Source organism: Nicotiana sylvestris, chromosome 10 (genome assembly GCF_000393655.2).
Source record: "Nicotiana sylvestris chromosome 10, ASM39365v2, whole genome shotgun sequence".
NCBI lineage: Eukaryota > Viridiplantae > Streptophyta > Magnoliopsida > Solanales > Solanaceae > Nicotiana > Nicotiana sylvestris.
Genome location: NC_091066.1, coordinates 151,915,158 through 151,941,580, shown reverse-complemented (window position 1 = coordinate 151,941,580; position 26,423 = coordinate 151,915,158). Strand labels below are relative to the sequence as shown.

Below are 26,423 nucleotides of genomic sequence, written 5' to 3'. Positions count from 1 at the left end.
ATTATATTGGGGGGTGAGGTTGTGATGGAGAATAACTCTGTGGGCTACAGTTTACCTGCTAAGTGTAATGTTAAATTGCCACTTTCAATTGAGTACGAAACATTGATATCGTTGTTATGCAAAAAAATGAGTGTGAGAAAACGTTCAGTGATACTCAAAGTAACCAGAAGATATCCGTATTCCGTTACGCCGCAAGGGGTTGCTTTTTACTCAGAGTTTAACATCGACGATGATGACACTTTGAGTGATTTCTTGAGGACTCCCGATGAATGCCGGGAATTTCTTGTAATCACAATGTTGGAGATGTACGTGAAGGTCGAAGATGTTCCAAAAAATGAGGTTGTGCGTAGTAGAGATAACCCCCAGTCATCGGGTGGTTATTGTGGATCAGTTTTTGCTGGGCATGTTCCATATGAAAGAATTTTTCTTGATTTAAATTTATCACCGTCGGCGAATGAGCAGCGAGAAGAGAGGTAAACTACAATTTTTATTTGTGTTAATATGTATATTTTTGCGTATTGAATAAATTTTAACGCTCATTTATTTAATAGGGGGTACCGGTCGGATATGAATTTTACAAGTGACCCATCCGGTAGTCATCACCTAACTGAAAACGTCCATCATGGAATGTCATCACATTACAACTTGTAAGTGAAAAACTACAACCATATATAAAGCATTTATTAATTTAGCAACTTATATTTTTGTTGAAATGTGCAGTGAAAACGAGCAAGTTGAACTACCCGTACTCACTCAATTACCCGAAAACGATGTATTACATCAGGATCTGGCAGATGAACAGAGTGAGGAAGAGAACAGCGATTACGATAACAATGCCGATGAATTGGTAGATGAGACACCATTTGCTCGTGAGGATGGTGATGAAGAGGATGAGGAGGAAGAATCGGATTTGAAGAGAGCCCCTCATAGACGAAAAGTGAACGAGTCTGAAGTGCCGTTTCATTCAAGGGAGATTCCTTATATTGATAACTTGCCAGCCGTGCCGGATGTGGAAGCTCTCACAAGGGATTTTGATGAAATCCGGACAGCAATGTGGGATGAGTCTAGACCAACGGTGCTTGCAAAGGGGATGCTTTTTCCTGATAAAGCACGCGTAAGCAGGGCTTGTAAAATGCACAATGTTAAAGAGTGTCGTGAGATGCAGGTATCGGAGTCAAGTCCGACGGTATACAAGGCTATTTGCCGCAGGTGGTTTTGGCCATGTAATTGGATGTTGCGTGCGTCGAAGAAGAAAACAGGTATGTGGAAAGTGGGTAAATACATTCCCACCCACACATGCGAAATGGACACTTTCAACGGGAATCACTTCAACTTGGATATTGACTTGATATCTCTTGTACTTATTCCGCACATCGAAGCGTCCATCAGGTATAAAATCAAAGAGTGCATTACAGCAGTCTACCAGGAATATGGCCACACAATTACTAAAAGAAAGGCATATCTTGGGCGCAAAAGAGCGTTTGAAATAGTCTATGGTAACTGGGATAAGTCATTTGCAGATCTGCCTAGCTACATGGCTGCACTGCAGCACTTTAACCCCGGAACAGTTATTGAATGGAAGCTTGAGCGGAGTCCGGGTAAACCAGAATATATATTCAATTACGTGTTTTGGGCGTTTAAGCCAGCAATTGATGGTTTTCCGTATTGCCGGCCCGTAATATCCATAGACGGAACTCATGTCTATAGAAAGTACGATATCAAGCTATTGATAGTCGTGGATGTGGATGCAAATGGACAGATATTTCCTCTAGCCTTTGCTATTTGTGCAAATGAAAGCACAGAGACGTGGACAATATTTTTGAACCACTTGAAAGAGCACGTTGTCAAACATCGTTCAGGTATTTGTCTAATATCTGATCGGCACGAGAGTATATTAAGTTCTGTAGAGAACCTTCCTGCCTGGCAAGAACCTTATGCATACCACCGTTACTGTGTGAGGCACTTTAAGGCCAATTTTAAGAAGGCACATCCCAAAAAAGATCTACATGATTTGATGTGGATGGCAGCAACAGACCACCAACAACATAAATTCCGGAGGCATATGGATTCTATCAGGCAAGAAGACGATGCAGCATATCGTTGGTTAATGCGACATGATCCTGAAAAGTGGACGTTGCATGCAGATGGTGGCAGACGCTGGGGAATTCTTACTACAAACGTGTCAGAATCCTTCAACGGGTTATTAAAGTCGGCAAGAGGATTGCCCGTCACAGCCATGGTGCGTATGTCATTTAAGCAGATGGCGGAGAGGTTTGTACAACGGTCTGCAGCTGCAATGGAATTGATGGAAAGGGGTGTTGAATTTATGTCAGTGCCTATGAAGAGATTAGAGAAATACAGACGGCGAGCACATTGGCATTCCTTTTTGCAATATGATAACGAACGAGGTATTTTTGAAGTTCGCACCGCTATCCATAATAATCAGAGTAATAATGTACATACTGTAAATGAATCCACAAGGTTATGCTCATGTGGGAAATGGTCAATATACCACATTCCTTGTTCACATGCCATCAAGTGTTTTCAACGTGTTGGTTATGCAGAGACCAACTATATTGATCAACAATATAGTGTTTCCAAATACGTAAACACATATAGTGGTCAGCTGCAACCAGTGGGTTCTGAGCATTACTGGCCCCCAGAACCATTTAAAATGGTGTGTAACAAGTCCTATTTGCGTAAAAGACAGGTGCAGAAGAGAACGCGTATACGGAACCAAATGGATGTTAGTGATATCGTATATGCACGCAAATGTGGTATATGCTAGCAAACAGGCCACGACCGTAGAAAATGTCCTTTGGGTGGAAACAATAATCAAGCTCAGGGCGGGTGTTCTTCTATTGTACCTAACTACCCATGAGTTCATGTTGTAATAATTAGTTGTTATTTATACGATTTAAGTATTTATGAAAAAATATTTTTTTGTTTGTTAATTATGATTTGTAACTTTCCCTTTTTACCTATTTAAATAATAATTTATACTTAATTATCGGTATATTTATTATGTGTGTTGTCTTGTCGCTATCACGATATTTAATACACAAATTATATATATGGCGCTATGTGTGTCTTGTCTTGTCGAACTGAAAAAGCTGAAAATATAATGATATGGCGCCATTAGATATGTGTGACCGGCTGACATAAAGTCGTCTCGTCAACATCATGATATGGCGCCATTACATATGGCGCTCTAATGGCGCTATTTAATATAGCGCCATTAGATATGACGCTATCTAATATAGCGCCATTAGATATGGCGTTATATGTATATTGTTTAGCCTATAAATAACGGGGTCATTGTATTTATTTAGTGTGCTAAAAATTTCCCCCAAGAAATATTTCATTAAAAGTAAGTAAGGTTTTTATTATAAGCAAATAGTTCACAAATGGCTCAACATGGTCGTCCACCAATTTGCTCTTGTGGAAAACCATGCATGATGGATTGTGGGTGGGAAGGTGCTAACGTTGGACGCCGCTATTGGTGTTGTATGAACAAGTTGTACAAGCAACCCGACGAACCTACTTGTGAATTTGATGAATGGGCTGAGGAACCATGTGTAAGCACGTGATTTTTGCTTTACGAGCAATCGCTCCAAAAGAAAATAAAAATAGTAACAAATGGTTTCGCTGTACAATTGTTCGAGTTTTCGTGACATGTGTTGTTAGTCATTTGTGGATCTGTCCATTTTTGCATTTAATCATTAACAAACAAAATATGTATGTCAGGATGATTAAACCATAATTCGGTCAGTAAAAGAAAATTCAAAAATAGATATATATGTGTGCATCGTTTGTTCTAGGTTTTTAACTTACTTAAATAATTTTTGTGGTAATTGTGTTAAAATGTTGCATTGTTGTTTAGTTTTAATTTCGTTATTTATTATTTTTATTTTTATTTTTGTTTTAAAAGAAAAAATGAAATTAGAAAACAAAAGTGAAGGAAATCGGTTTGGGCCAAAAATTAAACAAAATAACAGGCCCAACCAGCACTCAGGCCCAGTCCAAATCCGGCTGCCCAGGCATCTCCTGAAACGGCACCGTTTCAGGCCAATCCATCTCAGCCGTTCCAATCAATCCAATCCAACGGTCCAGGATCACTTTCAATAACCCAGGTTCAAACCCGACCCAAATCTGACCCAACCCCTCACTTAAACCAAACGACCCCGTTTAACTACCAAACGACCCCGTCTCAGTTCTCACCCTCAGATCCAAGCCGTTGAGATCATCTGATCTAACGGCTCAGATCCAATCCCATAGACCATATATAAACCTTCCCTTACACCCACGCCCCCTATACCAACACCCCACCCCTTCGTCCCCAAGTCGAACCCGGACCTCCCATTAGAAACCCTAGCCGCCCTCGTCTCCCTCGCCATTAAAGCCGGCGGCACGAACGCCGGTGACCACCTCCTGAACACCCTAAGACCCCCTCACTCTCCTGAACATGGATCTGTTACCCTCTTGCCTCGAATCACCTTCCCTCGTCTCGAATCTTCGTTTGAAGATTTGAGTCGAACCCGGACCTATGCCAAACCACCCCATCTTCATACCAGACATTCCCCTGACCTTCCTCGTGACCAAACCAAGCTTGGTTTGGTCCGAATCTACCCACAACTTCCTAAAAATCAGATCTGGAAATCCAGACCTTAGAACACATGCACCTGGGGAATCCGGCCGGTCTGGACAAGGGTTTGAGGTCTAAAAGACCTTAATCAAGGTGTTCTCATGTGAGAACACCCTGATTAAAGTTTGTTCGGCCTCAAGAGTTCGAAGTTGAATCAGAATTTGGGTCGTTTTGATTTCAAACCTTTTTGGGTAAGTTTTCCTTTCTTTCGTTTTAGTTCTAATTAAGTTGTCAGCATATTCCGTTGTGTTTGTTTGTTATGCTGTTATTTTTCATTCGGATTTCTTTCATCTTTGTAAAGACCTTTTATTTGGTCGATGGTTTTTGTGTATGATTTGAATGCATCCTATGATAAGCATGTCCGATTAATATAGTCGTCGTATGAATAACTTATATAGGTTCCTAGTGACTGACCAAGTTGTCCGAAGCCCTTTAGGTCCCCGTATGTGTTGTTTATTTGAACGACTGATTATTACCTGTTATAATTAGTATAGTCGACTCGATAAATGTCGTCGATTAGTTTTCTATAACTAATGAATCAAACGAGCTAATAATGTCGCATGACTAATTGAGCGTTGCCACTAACTGAATGCCCCAGCATTGTTTAAAATGGTTTGTTTGCATTGTAAAAATGACTGAAAAGGTTCAGCCCAGGCAGCCTTGAATTTGAACTTTCATTAGTTCAAAACTGCCCTGATGCTGCAATAGGCAGGGCAGTAATAATCAAGGTTAAGCAGGGGTATTCTGGGGTGTCAAAAAGGACAGGAAGATTAGTTTAAATGAAGTTGACAAGTAGGGTACTAATTAAGATTAAACTAATACTAATGGGAAACAAGACACAAGGGTATGGGGCTTAAAATGAATAAATAAAATGAGCCCATAATTCTGGATTAAACAAAAACCAGGCGTGGGGAATAAAGGGGCTGGCACCAAAAGATGCTTAGGCATGGGCTCTAAAGAGTATGGGCAGGCTGCAAGTTGCAGCACGAGGGCAGCTCAGCTGCACTGGGTCTTTTGGCTTATAAATAGGCCATTTGAGAACTTAAAATGACTGGATTTTTAGTCTTCAGAAAAGGAAAAAAAGGCTGGAATTTTTAGTCTTAAAGCTGAAACTTTTAGTCTGAAGAAAGGTTTACTGAGTTTAAAGAAAGCTGAAAAACATAAGTTAGTTTCTAAATAGATTGTAACCAAACACCATCTGAAAGTTGAATAAGAATTCATATTGGTCAAGCTGCCTTGGCCAAGTTCTGTCATCTGCATTGACTGAGCTGTTTGTTGGTTGCTGAACTGTTGGTATTTGCTGCATTGAACACTCTTTTACTTCTGGGGTTTCATTACTCTTCGTCTGGAATTACTGGTTTGGCACTCGACCATTTGCTGGTTTCTTTTGTTCTGGGAATTATTGTTGGTTGTTCGTGGATTGTGGAAAACATTTGGTGTTTGGTTTGTTGCTGTGCTGTTGCTGTGTACCTGTTGTTGCTGTGTTTACTGCATACTGCCCAGCTGATCATTCCTTTCTTCCTTTCATTTCCTTACCAGGTACACAATTGATACCACCAATGTAACTGAGAGTTTGAGCATGAATGCAAAAGAGAGGACCTGCAGATTGTTTTTATATATACATGAACTATTACATTAAATGTCATGAAATAGTTACATTTTCGTTTGGATAATAGAAGTAGCCTACATGCTCAGTATATCAATGTAGGCTAATGAATAATAGTCATATATGTATGCTGTTAGGTGAAAAACATTCCCAGTGTAATAAGTTGTATTTTAGACTTAGTCTGATGGTGTAGTATATTCTCTAACGTAGGCCCAATAGGAAAACTATCCACATGAGTTAAAGTTCTTTCCCTTTTTGCCAAATTGTCACATATAAATTGATAAAGAACAAAGAATCAGTTCTAGGCCTCAACCTCAGGAAGGCCGAACCCAAATCGAAACAAATCAGCTAGGCCTGTATCGGGAAAACAGGGCCCCAAATCTGGCTATCTCGCATGAGCTGGGTTTGGGCCCATAATTTTCGACTAGTTGTCCATAAGTGCAGTCACGTTTTATTATTCTGTAAAAGCACTTTAAATCCTGTTATAAATAAGCTCGCAAGCATGTAATCGACTAAGGCTATTTACTGCTTTCGATTGATAGAGACAAACACGACAAGAAACGTAGTTGCTATAAGATATCCTTTAAAAATAACAACGAGATGAGCCTCGATAAAAATAAACAAAACGCAGATGCGGGGCCCTTGTTAAATATATATTATGGAAGCATTTAGTTTCCAGGACGGTTTGTTTAGCAAATCTCACAACCCTCCTAAAATAACAATACGTTAGACTTTTTAGTACGCACCTTAATAAATCTTACCTTCGTAAACTCGGGTGCACATTGATGTGACCCAAATCCAAATCTCAACGGAGTCAAAAGGTGTCGACGACCACGGGTACATTGATTGTAACGCGATTCGAGATACATTTTCACAACGTTGCAATTCTTGTAAAAACAATAATAATAAAGCGGTTAAAAGTTAGAATTTGCATATAAGGTCATACTTGTATAAAATCAGATAATCAAGCCGAATATAACAGTTGAGCGACCGTGCTAGAACCACGGAACTCGGGAATGCCTAACACCTTCTCCCGGGTTAACAGAATTCCTTATCTAGATTTCTGGTACGCAGACTGTAATATAGAGTCATTCATTTCCTCAATTCGGGATTAAAATTGGTGACTTGGGACACCCTAAACCTCCCAAGTGGCGACTCTGAAATAAATAAACAAATCCCGTTTCGATTGTCCTTTAATTGGAAAAAACTCCCCATGCGCCCCCTCGGGCGCGGAAAAAGGAGGTGTGACAGCTCTGGCGACTCCACTGGGGACTCTAAACCCAGAACCACTGGTTCAGAGTTAAGAATTCGAGCTTAGAATAATTGTTATTATCTGGCTTTATTTATTATCTGATTTTATTACATGTTTTGAGCCTAATGTGCTAAATGCTACTTTTACCGCTTTGATATTATTTGAACTGTACATATCAACTGTGCCGAAACCTTTTCTCTTCTTACCTCCGGGGAGAAGCTCGCTGGTCGAGACTCCCTATTCTGTTAGTGTCAATACCTAAAATAAGAAAGAGGTCGGACAAGTTACAAAGCCGGACGATCTCGCGGGTCCCCGGTACGTAGCCCCCTCCTCGACTCGGGTTGTCCGCTCGGTTACACAGTCTAGAACAAATACCCAGGTTACGAACCTAGAATAACTTGACTTCATGCCGGATCCCTAGTAGGAACGTTTATTTGCATCATGTTGCATTTGACTTAGGGGACTCAACACAGGGGTTGGGTCCGTCTAGGACAGGCAACTTGAAAAGAAAAGACCCCCCTACTGCATCCCATTTGTTTTGTGCATTTATTTGCTTCGGTTCCGCATGCTGACCGGTTCCTAGAAAAGGAAAATTTTTTTATTGTCCTTTTATTGAAAGTGAAAAAAATATATATAAAAAAAAAATTCTTTTATCACTTTCAAAATCAAAAAAAAAAAAAGGAAGAGAAAGGGTATTTATTTTAAATGTTGTTTCTTTCATAAATTCAAAAATGTTGTTTCTTTCATAAATTCAGACTAATAATCCAAATATTGCCAAAAAATAATAATAATAAAAAAATAAATATATAATAACAATAATAAATATTTTCTTTAGCCTTTATCTCTCTTCATAATAATAAAAACGCTTATTCTTGATTTCTAGATTTATTTGATTTTTTCTCTCTATTTACGATATCTCGAACTACGCCGGTTTGATTCTCACCGGATGTGAGATACGTAGGCAACCCTCGTCGGGTTCAACCCCATTTTTTGCTAAAATAGCCAAAATCAATAAATAAATAATTAAATAAAAAAAGAAAAAGAAAAAAAAAAGATGTGTCGAATTTTAAAAGTCATAAATAAGTTAGGTGATGCTGTTGTGTCATAAATAGCCGAATGTTCCCGAAAAGGGACGCCGGAAGGCTGACTTTGCATAAACAGCCACCTTTGGGTCTTGTTTAGCAGTTGACCCACACAGCCTTAAAATCTTCGTCCCCGAAGTGTTTAAAGGCCGTGTTCAAAACTTGATCCCCTTTGTAAAATATTTTTGAGTCAAGTCGTTTTGTTAAAATCACCTTAATAAATGTGCAGGATGAGCACGATGCAAAATGAACATTTTTCAATAATGACCAAAATCCCTGTCAAGTTACGGCTATGGTGGAATGATCTAGGTGTTGAAGGACAAAATGAGGTCAAGAAATATCTGAAAGGTCTCGTGGGTTTGTTGGAAATCCAGCCTCGGGGAGATATCATAAGAGCTTTGGTTACCTACTGGGACCCGGCGCACAATGTTTTCCATTTCTCTGATTTTGAACTCACCCCGACTTTGGAAGAAATGGCCGGGTACATCGGGAATGCTGAACTTCCGTTGAGGCAAAAATACTTGGTCGCCCCAAGAGTTGTCACGGTACACCGGTTCCTAGATTCATTGAAGATACCCAGAACGGTCCACAACCCGGATCTGGCAGCCGGATTTTGTACTCCATGCTTCATATATGATAGATACGGTCATGAGGGGGGATTCAATAATCCGATCAACAAACTGTGCAGCAAAGGAGTTCGTCAGAAGTGGGACGAGCACAGACGGGTAGCGTTCATGATAATGTTCCTAGGCCTTCTGGTATTCCCAAGGAAAGATGGAAACATTGATTTGAAGATATCCGGGGTCGTCAGCACTTTACTCACGCAAAGGGACAGTACTCTCGCACCTATGGTGGTGTCCGACATCTTTCGAGCTCTTACAGCTTGTAAAGCTGGGGGAGATTTCTTCGAAGGTTGTAACTTGCTCCTACAGATATGGATGTCCGAGCACCTCTGCCATCATTCCGAGATTTTGAGCCATGGTTCCCCGGAAAAGACCCGCATAGAAGAATCTTACACAAGAACCAAAGAGATCAGCTTGCCCAAAGGAGTCCTGGCATGGACCTCGTTCTTTCAAGCTCTTACTGCCAGCCAAATACAATAGACGTTGGGATGGTTGCCTGTTGATGAGATCCTGTATATGTCTGCAGCTAAAACTCATTTCTTACTAATGGGGCTTAAGAGCATTCAACCTTACACACCCTGCCGAGTTTTGAGACAGTTTGGAAGATGCCAGACAGTACCTCATGAGGAAGATCTTAGCACTCAAGCACTTGAGATAAGTCGTGACGGACAGTTCCCAGAAGCGAAAATTCGCCAAGTCTGGAGTGAGTGTCAATATTTGAAATCAGATACTTGCGTGCGGGATCGAGCCAAAGGTGAGACGGCACCAGGTTACCTCGCGTGGTATAGAAGGGAATTTGAGCATGAAAGGCCAGCTAAGAGACCCCACATCCTGAATTTCGCTGAAACATCGCGAAAACAATGGGATTGGCTAGCAAAAGAAAGAAGCTATTGCGCCGAAATCAGCAGGTTGAAACAACAAGTGGAAAGCTTGAAATATGAGCACAATGTGCAGGCTGCTGCCAATCTGGGAGAGCGGAACAGGTTAATTCAGGAAAACAAAATGCTCAGATCCCAGATCCAACAGATAAGGATGAATGCGGATGAACAGCCAAGGCGTCGATTAGACGAGCAGCTGATAAAAAGGCTAATAGGTGAAATCAGGGAATGGCAAGATGGTTTGGAGAAATCCGAAAGCGTCATAGCAGAGCTCAGGACACAGTGGGATACACGAGTAAATAAGCATCGCCGATGTTTGAACCAAGTGAAACATGACCACGAGAAGACTGTTGCCAAAATAAAGAGAGAGATGGCTACACTTAAGTTTAAAGCAGTTAAGCGGGCCAGGGATTTCCAATTGGAGAGTAGATATTGTTACGACCTGTTGGCCCAAATGAAGACAGAAGTACGGCAACTGAAGAATCAACATATACAAGACTCACAGGTGTTCAAGACGTGCAGTGATCAGATAAGACACCTACTCATAGAGAAGAAACAAGCCAGAGATAAGATCAGGGCCATTGCCCATGCCATCATCAGACGGTGTCGGCGGTGCGAAAACATGACCTGCGTTACCGTTCTCCCAGCAGTGATGGGTTATGTCAAACAGACCATGCACGAGTTGGAGCAACTCGAAAGGGATCTCGCACCTAGAACCGCGAAAAGGCCGAATGATGCCGCGCGGGTCCCTAAGTTGGAAAATTAACCTCTGGTCGAGTCTTGTTTTAATTGAGCTTTGATGCTTTCCCACATGTTGTTTTCTATTTTTCTTTCAATCAAATAGGGTCAGAGAACCGTGGAGTCTGTACTGTTGCTATTTTGTTTGAAGCAATGTGTAATAGCAAATTTTGATAATGAAATTAAGTGACTCCGGAAGAATTTCTACGTGTCTTTACTTTGTGGCAGAACTACGCTTGGTCTGATTCACGCGGGGACGTGATACGTAGGCAATCCCCATAAGATTCGACCCCTTTTAATAAATAAAAAAAAGAAAATGTAAATAAAATAAAACGCAGGGTTTCACAAAATACTTTAAAGAGACGAATGAGCAAACCGGGATGACGCATGTTGTTTGAAGCAAAGCATGTAAAAACAGTTAACTGCCTAGGTGCATTGCATCCTCTATGTGTTATGATCAAATCTGTTAAACTCTAACACTAACAAAGTTTGTTGTTGTCTGACATCAGACAGTTAGTTGTTAAAGAATTCTGGCAACACATTCATACCAAACCAGATCCAAAAGACCGGTAGCAACAAGCATGACTACTTCGGAGAATAGCAATGAGGAAGAAAGGCCGATGAGCCAGTTGTTAAAAGAAGCGATGGAAAAGATTGAAAGGATGGGACTAGAAATGAATGCAATGCAACTAGCCCTAGCCAAAACACAAAAGAGTCCTGAAACACTGGGACACATGCCGGAGTACCCTCACTCTGGCCCTTCCACAAGCCGCCCAAATCCCCTCTATCATCAAGAAAGAAGCCCTCATGATTCCCAAGCTCCACCACCCCATCAACCTCTCCCAACACCCAATATTCCCATTTTTGTGGGACCTACATCAGCCCCTTTGCAGAGAACGACCAGTGAGCCATTGTTTCAGGCTCACGATACCCAATACTATCCCCCCGAGCCTACATTCCATGCACCCGAACCACAGGCTTACAATCCCCATTTGGAAGTACCGGCAGAGGTTGAGAAGCCGGTTAAGGCCCCTGAACAGGATGAAGTGTTGAGAAAGTTCAAAAGCCTGGAGCAATCCTTCAGGAACTTGCACGGGCTGGGCAATCAAGTCAGCGTGGCATACAAAGATCTGTGCCCTTTCCCAGACGTCCAACTCCCAGCCGGGTTCAAGATGCCCAAGTTTGATTTATATGAAGGGCACGGTGATCCCATGGCACATTTGCGGGGATTCTGTAGTAAAATGAGAGGGGCAGGAGGCAAGGACGAGCTTTTGATAGCTTATTTCGGCCAAAGCCTGAGCGGATCTGCACTGGAATGGTATACCAGGCAGGATTTCAGCAGGTGGTACACGTGGGATGACCTGGCGCAGGCTTTTGCAGGTCATTTCCAGTACAATCTGGAGATAGTCCCTGACCGTCTCACGTTATTGAGAACTGGGAAGAAACCCGGGGAAAGTTTTCGCGAGTTCGGGTTCCGCTGGAGAGAACAAGCAGCTAGAGTCGATCCTCCCATGAGAGAGGGAGAGATGGTGGACTATTTTTTGCAGACATTGGATCCAACCTACTTTGGTCACTTGGTGACAACGGTTGGAAAATCTTTCAACGAGGTGGTCAAAATAGGGGTCATGATAGAAGAGGGTTTGAGGTCGGACAAGATCTTGAACTATTCGGCACTCAAGGCCACAACCCAGGCTATTCAAAGCGGCACGGGAGGTGCGCTGAGAAGAAAGAAAGAAGAGGTTGCCACGATCGAGGCAGGCAGTTGGTCCAGGGCTGGCAGGCCGCACTACAATCAACCCAGGCCTCACAGGTCAAACTACCCATACAACCCACCACAAAATTTCTATCCACCTCGAGAACCACATTGTTCCGTACACCAAGCCCAGGTATACACTCAGCCTCCGGTTTGCCCACAATGGCGCGCACCGGCTCCCCAGAACATATATGCACCACCACAAAACACCTACCCTCCACCAAGGGCATATAGAAACCCTTCAGGGGCAGGCTTCCGGGGAAATCCAGATGCTAGGAATGACAGGTTGCGGAAGCAAAGAACCTTCACGGAGCTGGGAGAAACCTACACCGCTTTGTTCCACAAGCTGCGGCAATTGGGTTTGGTTAGTCCTGTCCATACTCGGGAACCAAATCCCCCACCTCAGAATTTGGATCGTTCAATCAGTTGTGAATACTGTTCAGGGATGCTCGGGCACGATACCGAGAAGTGCTGGAAGTTAAGGCATGCCATACAGGATCTTATTGACACCAATAAGATCGAGGTCCAGACACCGGAGGCTCCTAACATCAACCAAAACCCACTGCCAGCGCACCACGAAACTCACATGATTGAGTTGGTGTGTGAGGGAGGAGAATTAAGAAAACCCTCACAAACAGTGATGATGATCCAAGCCGCCCCGAAAGAGGTCTTAACCAGTGGAGGAACGAGTGTACGATCACAGGGAAGAGGCGTCAAGCCGGTGGTGATATTGGGGAAGAGCCCGTCCGTCATAGCAAGCAAACCCGAGCCAAGCAAGTTGGTAATACCAGGGATCCTGCCCACACCGGCAGTCATGTTGAAAGGGGTATGTAGAGAACGGGTGACCATAAAGCCGGTGGTCCAACTGCCGATGATTGACAGCAGGGCTGTGCCCTGGAAATATGAAAAGGCAGTGGTGACGTACCAAGGAAAACAGGTGGAAGAAGTCAGTTGTGAAGCGCAAGGGCTGACTCGATCAGGTCGATGTTTTGCTCCGGTGGAGTTAAGAAAAACCAACCCAGTGGCAACCAAGAAGCCAGTGTCAGAAGAAGAGGCTGAAGAATTCCTGAGGAAGATGAAAGTACAAGACTATTCTGTGGTTGAGCAGCTGAGAAAAACACCTGCCCAGATCTCACTATTGTCATTACTCCTCCATTACGAGGAACATCGACGGGCCCTGTTAAAGATATTGAACGAGGCTCATGTACCCAGTGAGATTTCTGTAAACCACCTGGAAACCATTGCCAGCAAGATTTTCGAGGTGAACAGAGTGACATTCTCAGATGATGACCTGCCGGTGGAAGGAACGGAGCACAATAAAGCTCTATACCTAGCTGTCAAATGTGAAGACTCGGTGGTAACCCGAGTATTGGTGGATAACGGCTCAAGCGCCAATATTTGTCCATTATCCACCCTGGACCAGTTAAAGATTGACCGTGGAAGAATCCGGGAGAATAGCATCTGTGTCCGAGGGTTTGACGGAAACGGAACAGCCACTGTGGGGGATGTTGTACTTGAACTAACCATTGGCCCGGTCCTGTTTACCATGGAATTCCAGGTGTTGGACGCCACGGTATCTTACAACTTGCTGTTAGGACGACCTTGGATTCATGCAGCTAAAGCGGTGCCTTCCACCCTACATCAGACAGTGAAGTTCGAGTGGGAAAGACAAGAGGTCGTGTTGCACGGCGAGGATACAACATGCACCATGGGCGGAACCATTGTGCCTTTCATAGAGACCACTGATGACAAAAGGTCCTTGGGTCTACCAGATTCTCGATACAGGGTCGGCCAACAAAATTTCTGAAGGAGAAATCATCCCGCACCCTAGGGTAGCTGCCGCAGCAGTCATGATGGTATCAGAAATGCTGGGTAATGGATTTGTGCCGGGAAAAGGCCTGGGAGTTGAACTTCAAGGGATAGTCCAACCTGTCTCCCTTCCTAAGAATCTGGAAACTTTCGGGTTGGGGTTCAAACCAACCGCAGCAGACAGGAAGCAAGCGCGAAAAATGAAGAAGAGGGTCTGGTCTCTGCCTAAACCAGTGCCACGCCTCTCAAGGTCTTTTGTTAAAGCTAGTGCCAAGGGGTCAGCGATCCCAAAGATTCGAGGACCTTTGATCGGCATAAATGAAGACCTGAATCAGAGTTTTGAGAGACTATTCGCGGATGTCAGTATGGTGGAAGCTGGAGAAGGTTCCAGCAGAGCAGAGATACAATTTGTGGGGCCTGAGGCCAAGACCAACAATTGGACGGTTACTCCTCTTCCTGTCCGAGGGGAGTCTTGGTAGTAGGCTTTGATTAATGTTTTGTTTGTTTGTTTGTTTGATCGGATTATTCAAGGGTGTAATCCAAATTTTACTTTCGTTTTGTAAAAGTGTGAACCCTTTTTATCCCGCAAATTTAATAAAGTTCTTTTCTTTTGTCTCATTTTAATTTTTGTCTTGTTCTTTTTCTTTCTGAACAGTTCTCTTTTTACTGGTTCTAATGACATGGCATGCACAGCGGATCTTCGACCTAGTCTAATAAATCAATCTGAAACCGACTCAATGATGCAAAAGGTCGTTTGTGACGATGAATCTGAATGTGACGAAGGTGAAGCCTTCGAAGAAATAAACAGAGAACTGTGCCAATTTGAAGAGAAACCCAAGCCTAACTTAAATGACACCGAGGCTGTGAATCTAGGAGACGCTGATAACGTCCAAGAGACCAAAATTAGCATCCACATTGAGCCGAATGTCAGAACAGAATTGATCAAAACTCTCAGGGAATTCAAAGATGTTTTTGCCTGGTCATATGATGATATGCCTGGATTAAGCACCAATTTAGTGGTTCACAAATTGCCCACTGACCCGGCATACCCTCCGGTCAAGCAAAAACTAAGGAAATTTAAAACAGAAATGAGCATGAAGATCAAAGAAGAAGTGATTAAGCAATTGCAATCGAAGGTCATTCGGGTCACTCGGTATCCCGAGTGGTTGGCCAATGTGGTACCAGTCCCAAAGAAGGATGGAAAAATCAGGGTGTGCGTTGACTACCGCAACCTCAACAAAGCAAGTCCCAAGGACAATTTTCCGCTACCCAACATTCATATCCTGATCGACAATTGCGCTGGGCGCGAGATCGGATCCTTTGTGGATTGTTATGCGGGTTATCATCAGATCCTAATGGATGAGGAGGATGCTGAGAAGACAGCGTTTATTACGCCATGGGGAACCTACTGCTATCGGGTAATGCCGTTCGGGTTAAAGAACGCTGGGGCAACATACATGCGAGCAATGACTGCGGTGTTTCATGACATGATACACAAGGAAATTGAGGTGTACGTCGATGATGTGATCATCAAATCTTGGCGTCAGGAGGACCATGTAGCAGACCTAAGGAGATTTTTTCAAAGACTCCGGAGGTATGATATCAAGCTTAACCCGGCCAAATGCGCATTCGGGGTTCCATCAGGAAAGTTGCTAGGATTCATCGTCAGTCGACGGGGGATTGAGTTAGACCCATCCAAAATTGAATCCATCCGAGATTTGCCACCACCAAGGAACAAAACAGAGGTAATGAGTTTGCTGGGTAGACTCAATTATATCAGCAGGTTCATCGCTCAACTCACAGCAACTTGTGAGCCCATATTTCGGCTGCTGAGAAAGGATGCTGCAGTAGGTTGGACGGCAGAGTGTCAGGAGGCTTTCGACCAAATCAAAGGGTATCTGTCTAATCCACCCGTATTGGTCCCGCCTAAGCCCGGGAAACCCCTAATCCTTTACCTGACGGTCTTGGAAAATTCATTTGGTTGTGTACTGGGGCAACATGATGACACAGGAAGGAAGGAGCAGGCCATCTACTATCTCAGTAAGAAATTTACAGTGCATGAGGTCAAGTACACTCAACTCGAGAAAACATGCTGCGCCCTAACTTGGGTAGCTCAGAAAATTGAAGCACTACCTGTCTTCATATACTACGTATCTCATATCCCGTTTGGACCCATTGAAATATATATTTCAGAAACCTATGCCCACGGGAAGGTTGGCAAAATGGCAAATTCTGCTCACCGAGTTTGATATCGTCTATGTGACGAGGACAGCCATGAAAGCCCAGGCACTGGCAGACCATTTGGCAGAGAATCCCGTTGATGAAAAATACGAGCCCTTAAGAACGTATTTTCCTGACGAAGAGGTGATGCATACGAATGAGTTGGAATTACCCGAGGAACCGGGTTGGAAGCTTTTCTTCGATGGAGCTGCAAACGCAAAAGGGGTTGGAATAGGAGCAGTACTCATTTCTGAAACAGGACGGCATTATCCTGTTACGGCTCAACTACGCTTCTATTGCACCAACAATATGGCCGAGTATGAGGCTTGCATTCTGGGTCTGCGCCTGGCTGCTGACATGGATGTCCAAGACGTCTTGGTCTTGGGAGACTCGGACCTCTTGATACATCAAATTCAGGGAGAATGGGAAACACGAGATCTAAAACTCGTACCATACCGACAATGCTTGCATGATCTGAGCAAGCAATTTCGATCGGTAAAGTTCAAACACATCCCGAGAGTTCACAATGAGGTTGCGGATGCCTTAGCCACCTTAGCATCAATGCTGCACCACCCTGACAAAATGTATGTTGATCCTCTACACATCCAGGTCCGTGATCAGCACGCCTACTGCAATGCCGTAGAAGAAGAAGCAGATGGCGAACCCTGGTTTCATGATATCAAGGAATACCTCAGGATGGGGATATATCCGGAACATGCCTCTGGAGACCAAAAAAGAGCCCTTCGGCGTCTGTCGAATGGTTTCTTCCTCAGTGGGGGAATATTGTACAAAAGAACCCCGGATTTGGGATTGTTGAGGTGCATAGATGCCGGGCAGGCAACGTCGGTTATGGCAGAAGTACATGCTGGAGTTTGTGGACCACACATGAGCGGATATGTATTGGCAAGAAAAATCCTTCGAACAGGGTGTTATTGGCTAACCATGGAACACGACTGTATCACTTTCGTAAGGAAATGCCATCAGTGCCAGATACATGGAGATTTGATTCATTCTCCGCCAACAGAGTTACATACGATGTCAGCACCCTGGCCGTTTGTAGCATGGGGCATGGATGTCATTGGGCCCATCGAGCCAGCAGCGTCCAACGGTCATAGGTTCATTCTAGTGACCATTGATTACTTCACCAAATGGGTTGAGGCTAAAACCTTCAAATCAGTAACCAAGAAGGCAGTGGTGGACTTTGTTCACTCCCATATCATCTGCAGATTTGGGATCCCAAAAGTGATCATCACGGATAACGGTGCGAATCTTAATAGCAGCCTGATGAGAGAGGTATGCCAACAATTCAAGATTATACACCGCAATTCCACCCCATATCGTCCCAAGGCGAATGGAGCAGTCGAAGCAGCCAACAAGAATATCAAGAAGATACTGCGGAAGATGGTGGAAGGATCCAGACAATGGCACGAGAAATTACCCTTTGCCTTGTTGGGGTACCGCACTACCGTCCGGACTTCCATAGGCACAACTCCTTATTTGTTGGTGTATGGAACTGAGGCCGTGATACCAGCGGAGGTCGAAATTCCGTCCCTCCGAATTGTCGCTGAAGCCGGGATTGATGATGATGAATGGGTCAAAGCTCGATTGGAACAGTTGAGCCTGATAGATGAGAAAAGATTGGCAGCAGTGTGCCATGGTCAGCTGTACCAGAAGAGAATGGCAAGAGCGTATAATAAGAAGGTGCGCCCCAGGAAGTTTGAAGTAGGGCAGCTGGTATTGAAGAAGATCCTCCCACATCAGGTCGAGGCAAAAGGCAAATTCGCCCCAAATTGGCAAGGGCCTTATATCGTGACCAGAGTATTGTCCAACAGTGCTTTGTGTTTGACAGATGTCGAAGGTAGATGTGTCGACATGGCTATCAATTCAGATGCAGTCAAGAGATATTATGCGTAATTTCTTTAATTATGGCAATTGTTCGGTTTGTTTGTTTGTATTTGGCATTTATTGGATAATGAGATGACGGAGGCAATTCTTTCTTCTACCCAAACACTGTTTAACCCTTGCTTCCCCCTTTGAGCCTTAAGTTATTCTTTCATACCCCTCTTTTGGAATCAATAATAGGAAAGACATGAAAAAAGAAGAAGAGAGAAAAAGAAAGAAAAATGAAAAGAAGGAAAAGAAAAAAAGAAGAAGATAAAATCATAAAGAAATACAAAACCGTGGGAACTACGTTTGACCTGATTCCTCAAAGAGGATACGTAGGCGCCTCACGGCTCGGTCATAGTATGCATCATAGCAAATATAGGATGCATAATGTACATAGTGTGCACAATATAGCACAATGTGCGTAACGCACGTAACTCAACATAAGCGTAAAAGATAAATTCCCCAAGCAAGAAAACTGGGGCAGAGGTTATGTTTTAAGTTCCAACAAAGGTTTGATTCCAAAAGTTGTAGCACATCACCCTTCAAATTGTTTTCATTTTTATAGCCTTTCTTCAAACCCACACCAAAACCAACATCAACCTCCAAAAGACCTCCCGATCAATGTTCGAGAGATGCCAAGTCCGGCGAATAAGGCCGAGAATAATACACTGATCCCCAGCAAAGAAGAGGATCGTAAGACTGGAAATGAGTTGATGGTCAAGGGAATCTCCAGAAAGGAGGGACGTATCTACAACACCCCGATTTCCCGAAAGAAATAAAATGAGAGAGTCTTATCGGTGAAGACCTTCACAGGCACCGAGAGGCGATGTAAGATGAGGGATATGAAATGAGAGAGTCTTATTGGTGAAAACCTTCACAGGCACCATAAGGCGCCGGGAGATGAGAGAAAAGAGAGAGTCTCATTAGTGAAAACCCCTCGAAGGGCACTATGAGGCGACGAGACAGATCAGCAAAGGTACCACATTCGAAACGAAATGAACACTCCTTTATCATCCCCAGCAAGTCAAACCATCGGGCAAATCAATTGATACAAATAGACTGGGTCGGGAATCTATGGTGCACGCCATGATCACGGGGACCAGTTGTGTCCTCCAGATAAGTTCTTTTGATTGTCTCCTCCCACAAAAATATTGGTTCAGAAAGATTTTCTCCTTTTTTTTTCTAGCTTTTATTTCTTTTCCTAAAATGTGTCTTGAAAGGATTTTTCAAAGCTTACTACCAGAAACCGAAGGGGAATTCATCCAATGCAGGATAATACAAACAGTCTTAAAGGCCGGTCCCAGGCAATGCAGTGATTGTGCCCGGAAATTTTGGAAGAAGTAAGCCCCAATGCGGGAATACTTTTAAGTTCTAGGTCGCCCACCAGTATAATGCGGGAATACATTTTAAGTTCTAGGTCGCCCACCAGTATAATGCGGGAATACATTTAAGTTCTAGGTCGCCCACCAGTATAATGCGGGAATACATTTTAAGTTCTAGGTCGCCCACCAGTATAATGCGGGAATACTTTTAAGTTCTAGGTCGCCCACCAGTATAATGCGGGAATACATTTTAAGTTCTAGGTCGCCCACCAGTATAATGCGGGAATACTTTTAAGTTCTAGGTCGCCCACCAGTATAATGCGGGAATACATTTTAAGTTCTAGGTCGCCCACCAGTATAATGCGGGAATACTTTTAAGTTCTAGGTCGCCCACCAGTATAATGCGGGAATACATTTTAAGTTCTAGGTCGCCCACCAGTATAATGCGGGAATACTTTTAAGTTCTAGGTCGCCCACCAGTATAATGCGGGAATACATTTTAAGTTCTAGGTCGCCCACCAGTATAATGCGGGAATACATTTAAGTTCTAGGTCGCCCACCAGTATAATGCGGGAATACTTTTAAGTTCTAGGTCGCCCACCAGTATAATGCGGGAATACATTTTAAGTTCTAGGTCGCCCACCAGTATAATGCGGGAATACTTTTAAGTTCTAGGTCGCCCACCAGTATAATGCGGGAATATATTTTAAGTTCTAGGTCGCCCACCAGTATAATGCGGGAATACTTTTAAGTTCTAGGTCGCCCACCAGTATAATGCGGGAATACATTTTAAGTTCTAGGTCGCCCACCAGTATAATGCGGGAATATATTTAAGTTCTAGGTCGCCCACCAGTATAATGCGGGAATACATTTTAAGTTCTAGGTCGCCCACCAGTATAATGCGGGAATACTTTTAAGTTCTAGGTCGCCCACCAGTATAATGCGGGAATACATTTTAAGTTCTAGGTCGCCCACCAGTATAATGCGGGAATACATTTAAGTTCTAGGTCGCCCACCAGTATAATGCGGGAATACATTTAAGTTCTAGGTCGCCCACCAGTATAATGCGGGAATACATTTTAAGTTCTAGGTCGCCCACCAGTATAATGCGGGAATACATTTAAGTTCTAGGTCGCCCACCAGTATAATGCGGGAATACATTTAAGTTCTAGGTCGCCCACCAGTATAATGCGGGAATACATTTTAAGTTCTAGGTCGCCCACCAGTATAATGCGGGAATACATTTAAGTTCTAGGTCGCCCACCAGTATAATGCGGGAATACATTTAAGTTCTAGGTCGCCCACCAGTATAATGCGGGAATACATTTTAAGTTCTAGGTCGCCCACCAGTATAATGCGGGAATACATTTTAAGTTCTAGGTCGCCCACCAGTATAATGCGGGAATACATTTAAGTTCTAGGTTGCCCACCAGTATAATGCGGGAATACATTTAAGTTCTAGGTCGCCCACCAGTATAATGCGGGAATACATTTAAGTTCTAGGTCGCCCACCAGTATAATGCGGGAATACATTTAAGTTCTAGGTCGCCCACCAGTATAATGCGGGAATACATTTTAAGTTCTAGGTCGCCCACCAGTATAATGCGGGAATACATTTAAGTTCTAGGTCGCCCACCAGTATAATGCGGGAATACATTTAAGTTCTAGGTCGCCCACCAGTATAATGCGGGAATACATTTAAGTTCTAGGTCACCCATAAATCCCCAGCACCAAGAAGCAGACAACTGCAGAGGCAAGCGCGCAATTCAAAAGAAAAAGGGAATGCGTCTCAAAAGAAGCATCTCAAAAGAAGTAGTTTGGGAACGCTATGGCATGCCCAACATAACAATTCTGATGAAAAGCCATACCGCTGAAGAAACCATTGAAAGATTTAAGGAAGAAAGCCATGTTCCCAGCAAATCAAGCAAAGTGATGAGAACTGACATTCAGAAAAGGTGAAGGACCAGCATCATCTCCAAGTTCACAAAATAAAGGCGTCAGAGGAAAGCGTTAGCCGACAAGAAAGCAAGACAACAAGAACAAGTGGGAGATAGATGAGATCTCATACTCTAGCTTAACTTCTTGTTTTTCCTTTTAGAGCAATGGTAACAGGGAGATCGGTTGAGCAGTAGCATCCTACAGCAGCATACAACAGCGCACAACAACAGCAAACACTACAGTCACACGGTAGTCCCAGCTACCAAAATTTCCCGAACTACATTGACCTGATTCCTGTTTCAGCCCAGGATATGTAGGAAACCTCTGAAGCAAAGGTTCGGTCAAATCTTTTTCAAAAAATGCTTCACACGGAGTATTCGGACGGGCAAAAATCGCTCGCTTATCTTTGCGCGAAAACCCTTCGTGTCTTCGTGCAAAGAGGGGCAGCTGTAAGCACGTGATTTTTGCTTTACGAGCAATCGCTCCAAAAGAAAATAAAAATAGTAACAAATGGTTTCGCTGTACAATTGTTCGAGTTTTCGTGACATGTGTTGTTAGTCATTTGTGGATCTGTCCATTTTTGCATTTAATCATTAACAAACAAAATATGTATGTCAGGATGATTAAACCATAATTCGGTCAGTAAAAGAAAATTCAAAAAATAGATATATATGTGTGCATCGTTTGTTCTAGGTTTTTAACTTACTTAAATAATTTTTGTGGTAATTGTGTTAAAATGTTGCATTGTTGTTTAGTTTTAATTTCGTTATTTATTATTTTTATTTTTATTTTTGTTTTAAAAGAAAAAATGAAATTAGAAAACAAAAGTGAAGGAAATCGGTTTGGGCCAAAAATTAAACAAAATAACAGGCCCAACCAGCACTCAGGCCCAGTCCAAATCCGGCTGCCCAGGCATCTCCTGAAACGGCACCGTTTCAGGCCAATCCATCTCAGCCGTTCCAATCAATCCAATCCAACGGTCCAGGATCACTTTCAATAACCCAGGTTCAAACCCGACCCAAATCTGACCCAACCCCTCACTTAAACCAAACGACCCCGTTTAACTACCAAACGACCCCGTCTCAGTTCTCACCCTCAGATCCAAGCCGTTGAGATCATCTGATCTAACGGCTCAGATCCAATCCCATAGACCATATATAAACCTTCCCTTACACCCACGCCCCCTATACCAACACCCCACCCCTTCGTCCCCAAGTCGAACCCGGACCTCCCATTAGAAACCCTAGCCGCCCTCGTCTCCCTCGCCATTAAAGCCGGCGGCACGAACGCCGGTGACCACCTCCTGAACACCCTAAGACCCCCTCACTCTCCTGAACATGGATCTGTTACCCTCTTGCCTCGAATCACCTTCCCTCGTCTCGAATCTTCGTTTGAAGATTTGAGTCGAACCCGGACCTATGCCAAACCACCCCATCTTCATACCAGACATTCCCCTGACCTTCCTCGTGACCAAACCAAGCTTGGTTTGGTCCGAATCTACCCACAACTTCCTAAAAATCAGATCTGGAAATCCAGACCTTAGAACACATGCACCTGGGGAATCCGGCCGGTCTGGACAAGGGTTTGAGGTCTAAAAGACCTTAATCAAGGTGTTCTCATGTGAGAACACCCTGATTAAAGTTTGTTCGGCCTCAAGAGTTCGAAGTTGAATCAGAATTTGGGTCGTTTTGATTTCAAACCTTTTTGGGTAAGTTTTCCTTTCTTTCGTTTTAGTTCTAATTAAGTTGTCAGCATATTCCGTTGTGTTTGTTTGTTATGCTGTTATTTTTCATTCGGATTTCTTTCATCTTTGTAAAGACCTTTTATTTGGTCGATGGTTTTTGTGTATGATTTGAATGCATCCTATGATAAGCATGTCCGATTAATATAGTCGTCATATGAATAACTTATATAGGTTCCTAGTGACTGACCAAGTTGTCCGAAGCCCTTTAGGTCCCCGTATGTGTTGTTTATTTGAACGACTGATTATTACCTGTTATAATTAGTATAGTCGACTCGATAAATGTCGTCGATTAGTTTTCTATAACTAATGAATCAAACGAGCTAATAATGTCGCATGACTAATTGAGCGTTGCCACTAACTGAATGCCCCAACATTGTTTAAAATGGTTTGTTTGCATTGTAAAAATGACTGAAAAGGTTCAGCCCAGGCAGCCTTGAATTTGAACTTTCATTAGTTCAAAACTGCCCTGATGCTGCAATAGGCAGGGCAGTAATAATCAAGGTTAAGCAGGGGTATTCTGGGGTGTCAAAAAGGACAGGAAGATTAGTTTAAATGAAGCTGACAAGTAGGGTACTAATTAAGATTAAACTAATACTAATGGGAAACAAGACACAAGGGTATGGGGCTTAAAATGAATAAATAAAATGAGCCCATAATTCTGGATTAAACAAAAACCAGGCGTGGGGAATAAAGGGGCTGGCACCAAAAGATGCTTAGGCATGGGCTCTAAAGAGTATGGGTAGGCTGCAAGTTGCAGCACGAGGGCAGCTCAGCTGCACTGGGTCTTTTGGCTTATAAATAGGCCATTTGAGAACTTAAAATGACTGGATTTTTAGTCTTCAGAAAAGGAAAAAAAGGCTGGAATTTTTAGTCTTAAAGCTGAAACTTTTAGTCTGAAGAAAGGTTTACTGAGTTTAAAGAAAGCTGAAAAACATAAGTTAGTTTCTAAATAGATTGTAACCAAACACCATCTGAAAGTTGAATAAGAATTCATATTGGTCAAGCTGCCTTGGCCAAGTTCTGTCATCTGCATTGACTGAGCTGTTTGTTGGTTGCTGAACTGTTGGTATTTGCTGCATTGAACACTCTTTTACTTCTGGGGTTTCATTACTCTTCGTCTGGAATTACTGGTTTGGCACTCGACCATTTGCTGGTTTCTTTTGTTCTGGGAATTATTGTTGGTTGTTCGTGGATTGTGGAAAACATTTGGTGTTTGGTTTGTTGCTGTGCTGTTGCTGTGTACCTGTTGTTGCTGTGTTTACTGCATACTGCCCAGCTGATCATTCCTTTCTTCCTTTCATTTCCTTACCAGGTACACAATTGATACCACCAATGTAACTGAGAGTTTGAGCATGAATGCAAAAGAGAGGACCTGCAGATTGTTTTTATATATACATGAACTATTACATTAAATGTCATGAAATAGTTACATTTTCGTTTGGATAATAGAAGTAGCCTACATGCTCAGTATATCAATGTAGGCTAATGAATAATAGTCATATATGTATGCTGTTAGGTGAAAAACATTCCCAGTGTAATAAGTTGTATTTTAGACTTAGTCTGATGGTGTAGTATATTCTCTAACGTAGGCCCAATAGGAAAACTATCCACATGAGTTAAAGTTCTTTCCCTTTTTGCCAAATTGTCACATATAAATTGATAAAGAACAAAGAATCAGTTCTAGGCCTCAACCTCAGGAAGGCCGAACCCAAATCGAAACAAATCAGCTAGGCCTGTATCGGGAAAACAGGGGCCCAAATCTGGCTATCTCGCATGAGCTGGGTTTGGGCCCATAATTTTCGACTAGTTGTCCATAAGTGCAGTCACGTTTTATTATTCTGTAAAAGCACTTTAAATCCTGTTATAAATAAGCTCGCAAGCATGTAATCGACTAAGGCTATTTACTGCTTTCGATTGATAGAGACAAACACGACAAGAAACGTAGTTGCTATAAGATATCCTTTAAAAATAACAACGAGATGAGCCTCGATAAAAATAAACAAAACGCAGATGCGGGGCCCTTGTTAAATATATATTATGGAAGCATTTAGTTTCCAGGACGGTTTGTTTAGCAAATCTCACAACCCTCCTAAAATAACAATACGTTAGACTTTTTAGTACGCACCTTAATAAATCTTACCTTCGTAAACTCGGGTGCACATTGATGTGACCCAAATCCAAATCTCAACGGAGTCAAAAGGTGTCGACGACCACGGGTACATTGATTGTAACGCGATTCGAGATACATTTTCACAACGTTGCAATTCTTGTAAAAACAATAATAATAAAGCGGTTAAAAGTTAGAATTTGCATATAAGGTCATACTTGTATAAAATCAGATAATCAAGCCGAATATAACAGTTGAGCGACCGTGCTAGAACCACGGAACTCGGGAATGCCTAACACCTTCTCCCGGGTTAACAGAATTCCTTATCTAGATTTCTGGTACGCAGACTGTAATATAGAGTCATTCATTTCCTCAATTCGGGATTAAAATTGGTGACTTGGGACACCCTAAACCTCCCAAGTGGCGACTCTGAAATAAATAAACAAATCCCGTTTCGATTGTCCTTTAATTGGAAAAAACTCCCCATGCGCCCCCTCGGGCGCGGAAAAAGGAGGTGTGACACCATGTTATCAGGAAAGCTACAGGGATAGATTACATGAATTTCATAATATGTTGTTATACCAGCATAGAATACAAAAGGAGGCAGATAGAATTATTACAGATATGAGGGAGAAACTAAAGGAGGTGGAAGATAAAAAATGGAGAGCTGAATGGAATTGTGAAGCACACAAGGAACGCAACAAAAAATATAAACGGGAACTTGCGAAGGTGAATGCGAGAGTGAAAGAGTTAGAAGAAGAAAAAGAACAAATGGAAGAACGATTTAAGTGGTTGGAGCGAAGAATAAATGACAACTGA

The 26,423-nt window shown here is 42.8% G+C and overlaps 1 protein-coding gene across 1 annotated transcript; it reads left to right on the top strand.

Annotated features, from left to right (window-relative positions):
* The first annotated feature begins 567 nt into the window (after positions 1 to 567).
* Positions 568 to 26,423, top strand: LOC138880131 (uncharacterized). Its single transcript, XM_070159794.1, has 4 exons — positions 568 to 647; positions 721 to 937; positions 10,163 to 10,591; positions 26,190 to 26,423. The coding sequence occupies exons 1-4, from the start codon at positions 568 to 570 to the stop codon at positions 26,421 to 26,423; spliced, it is 960 nt and encodes a 319-aa protein (XP_070015895.1).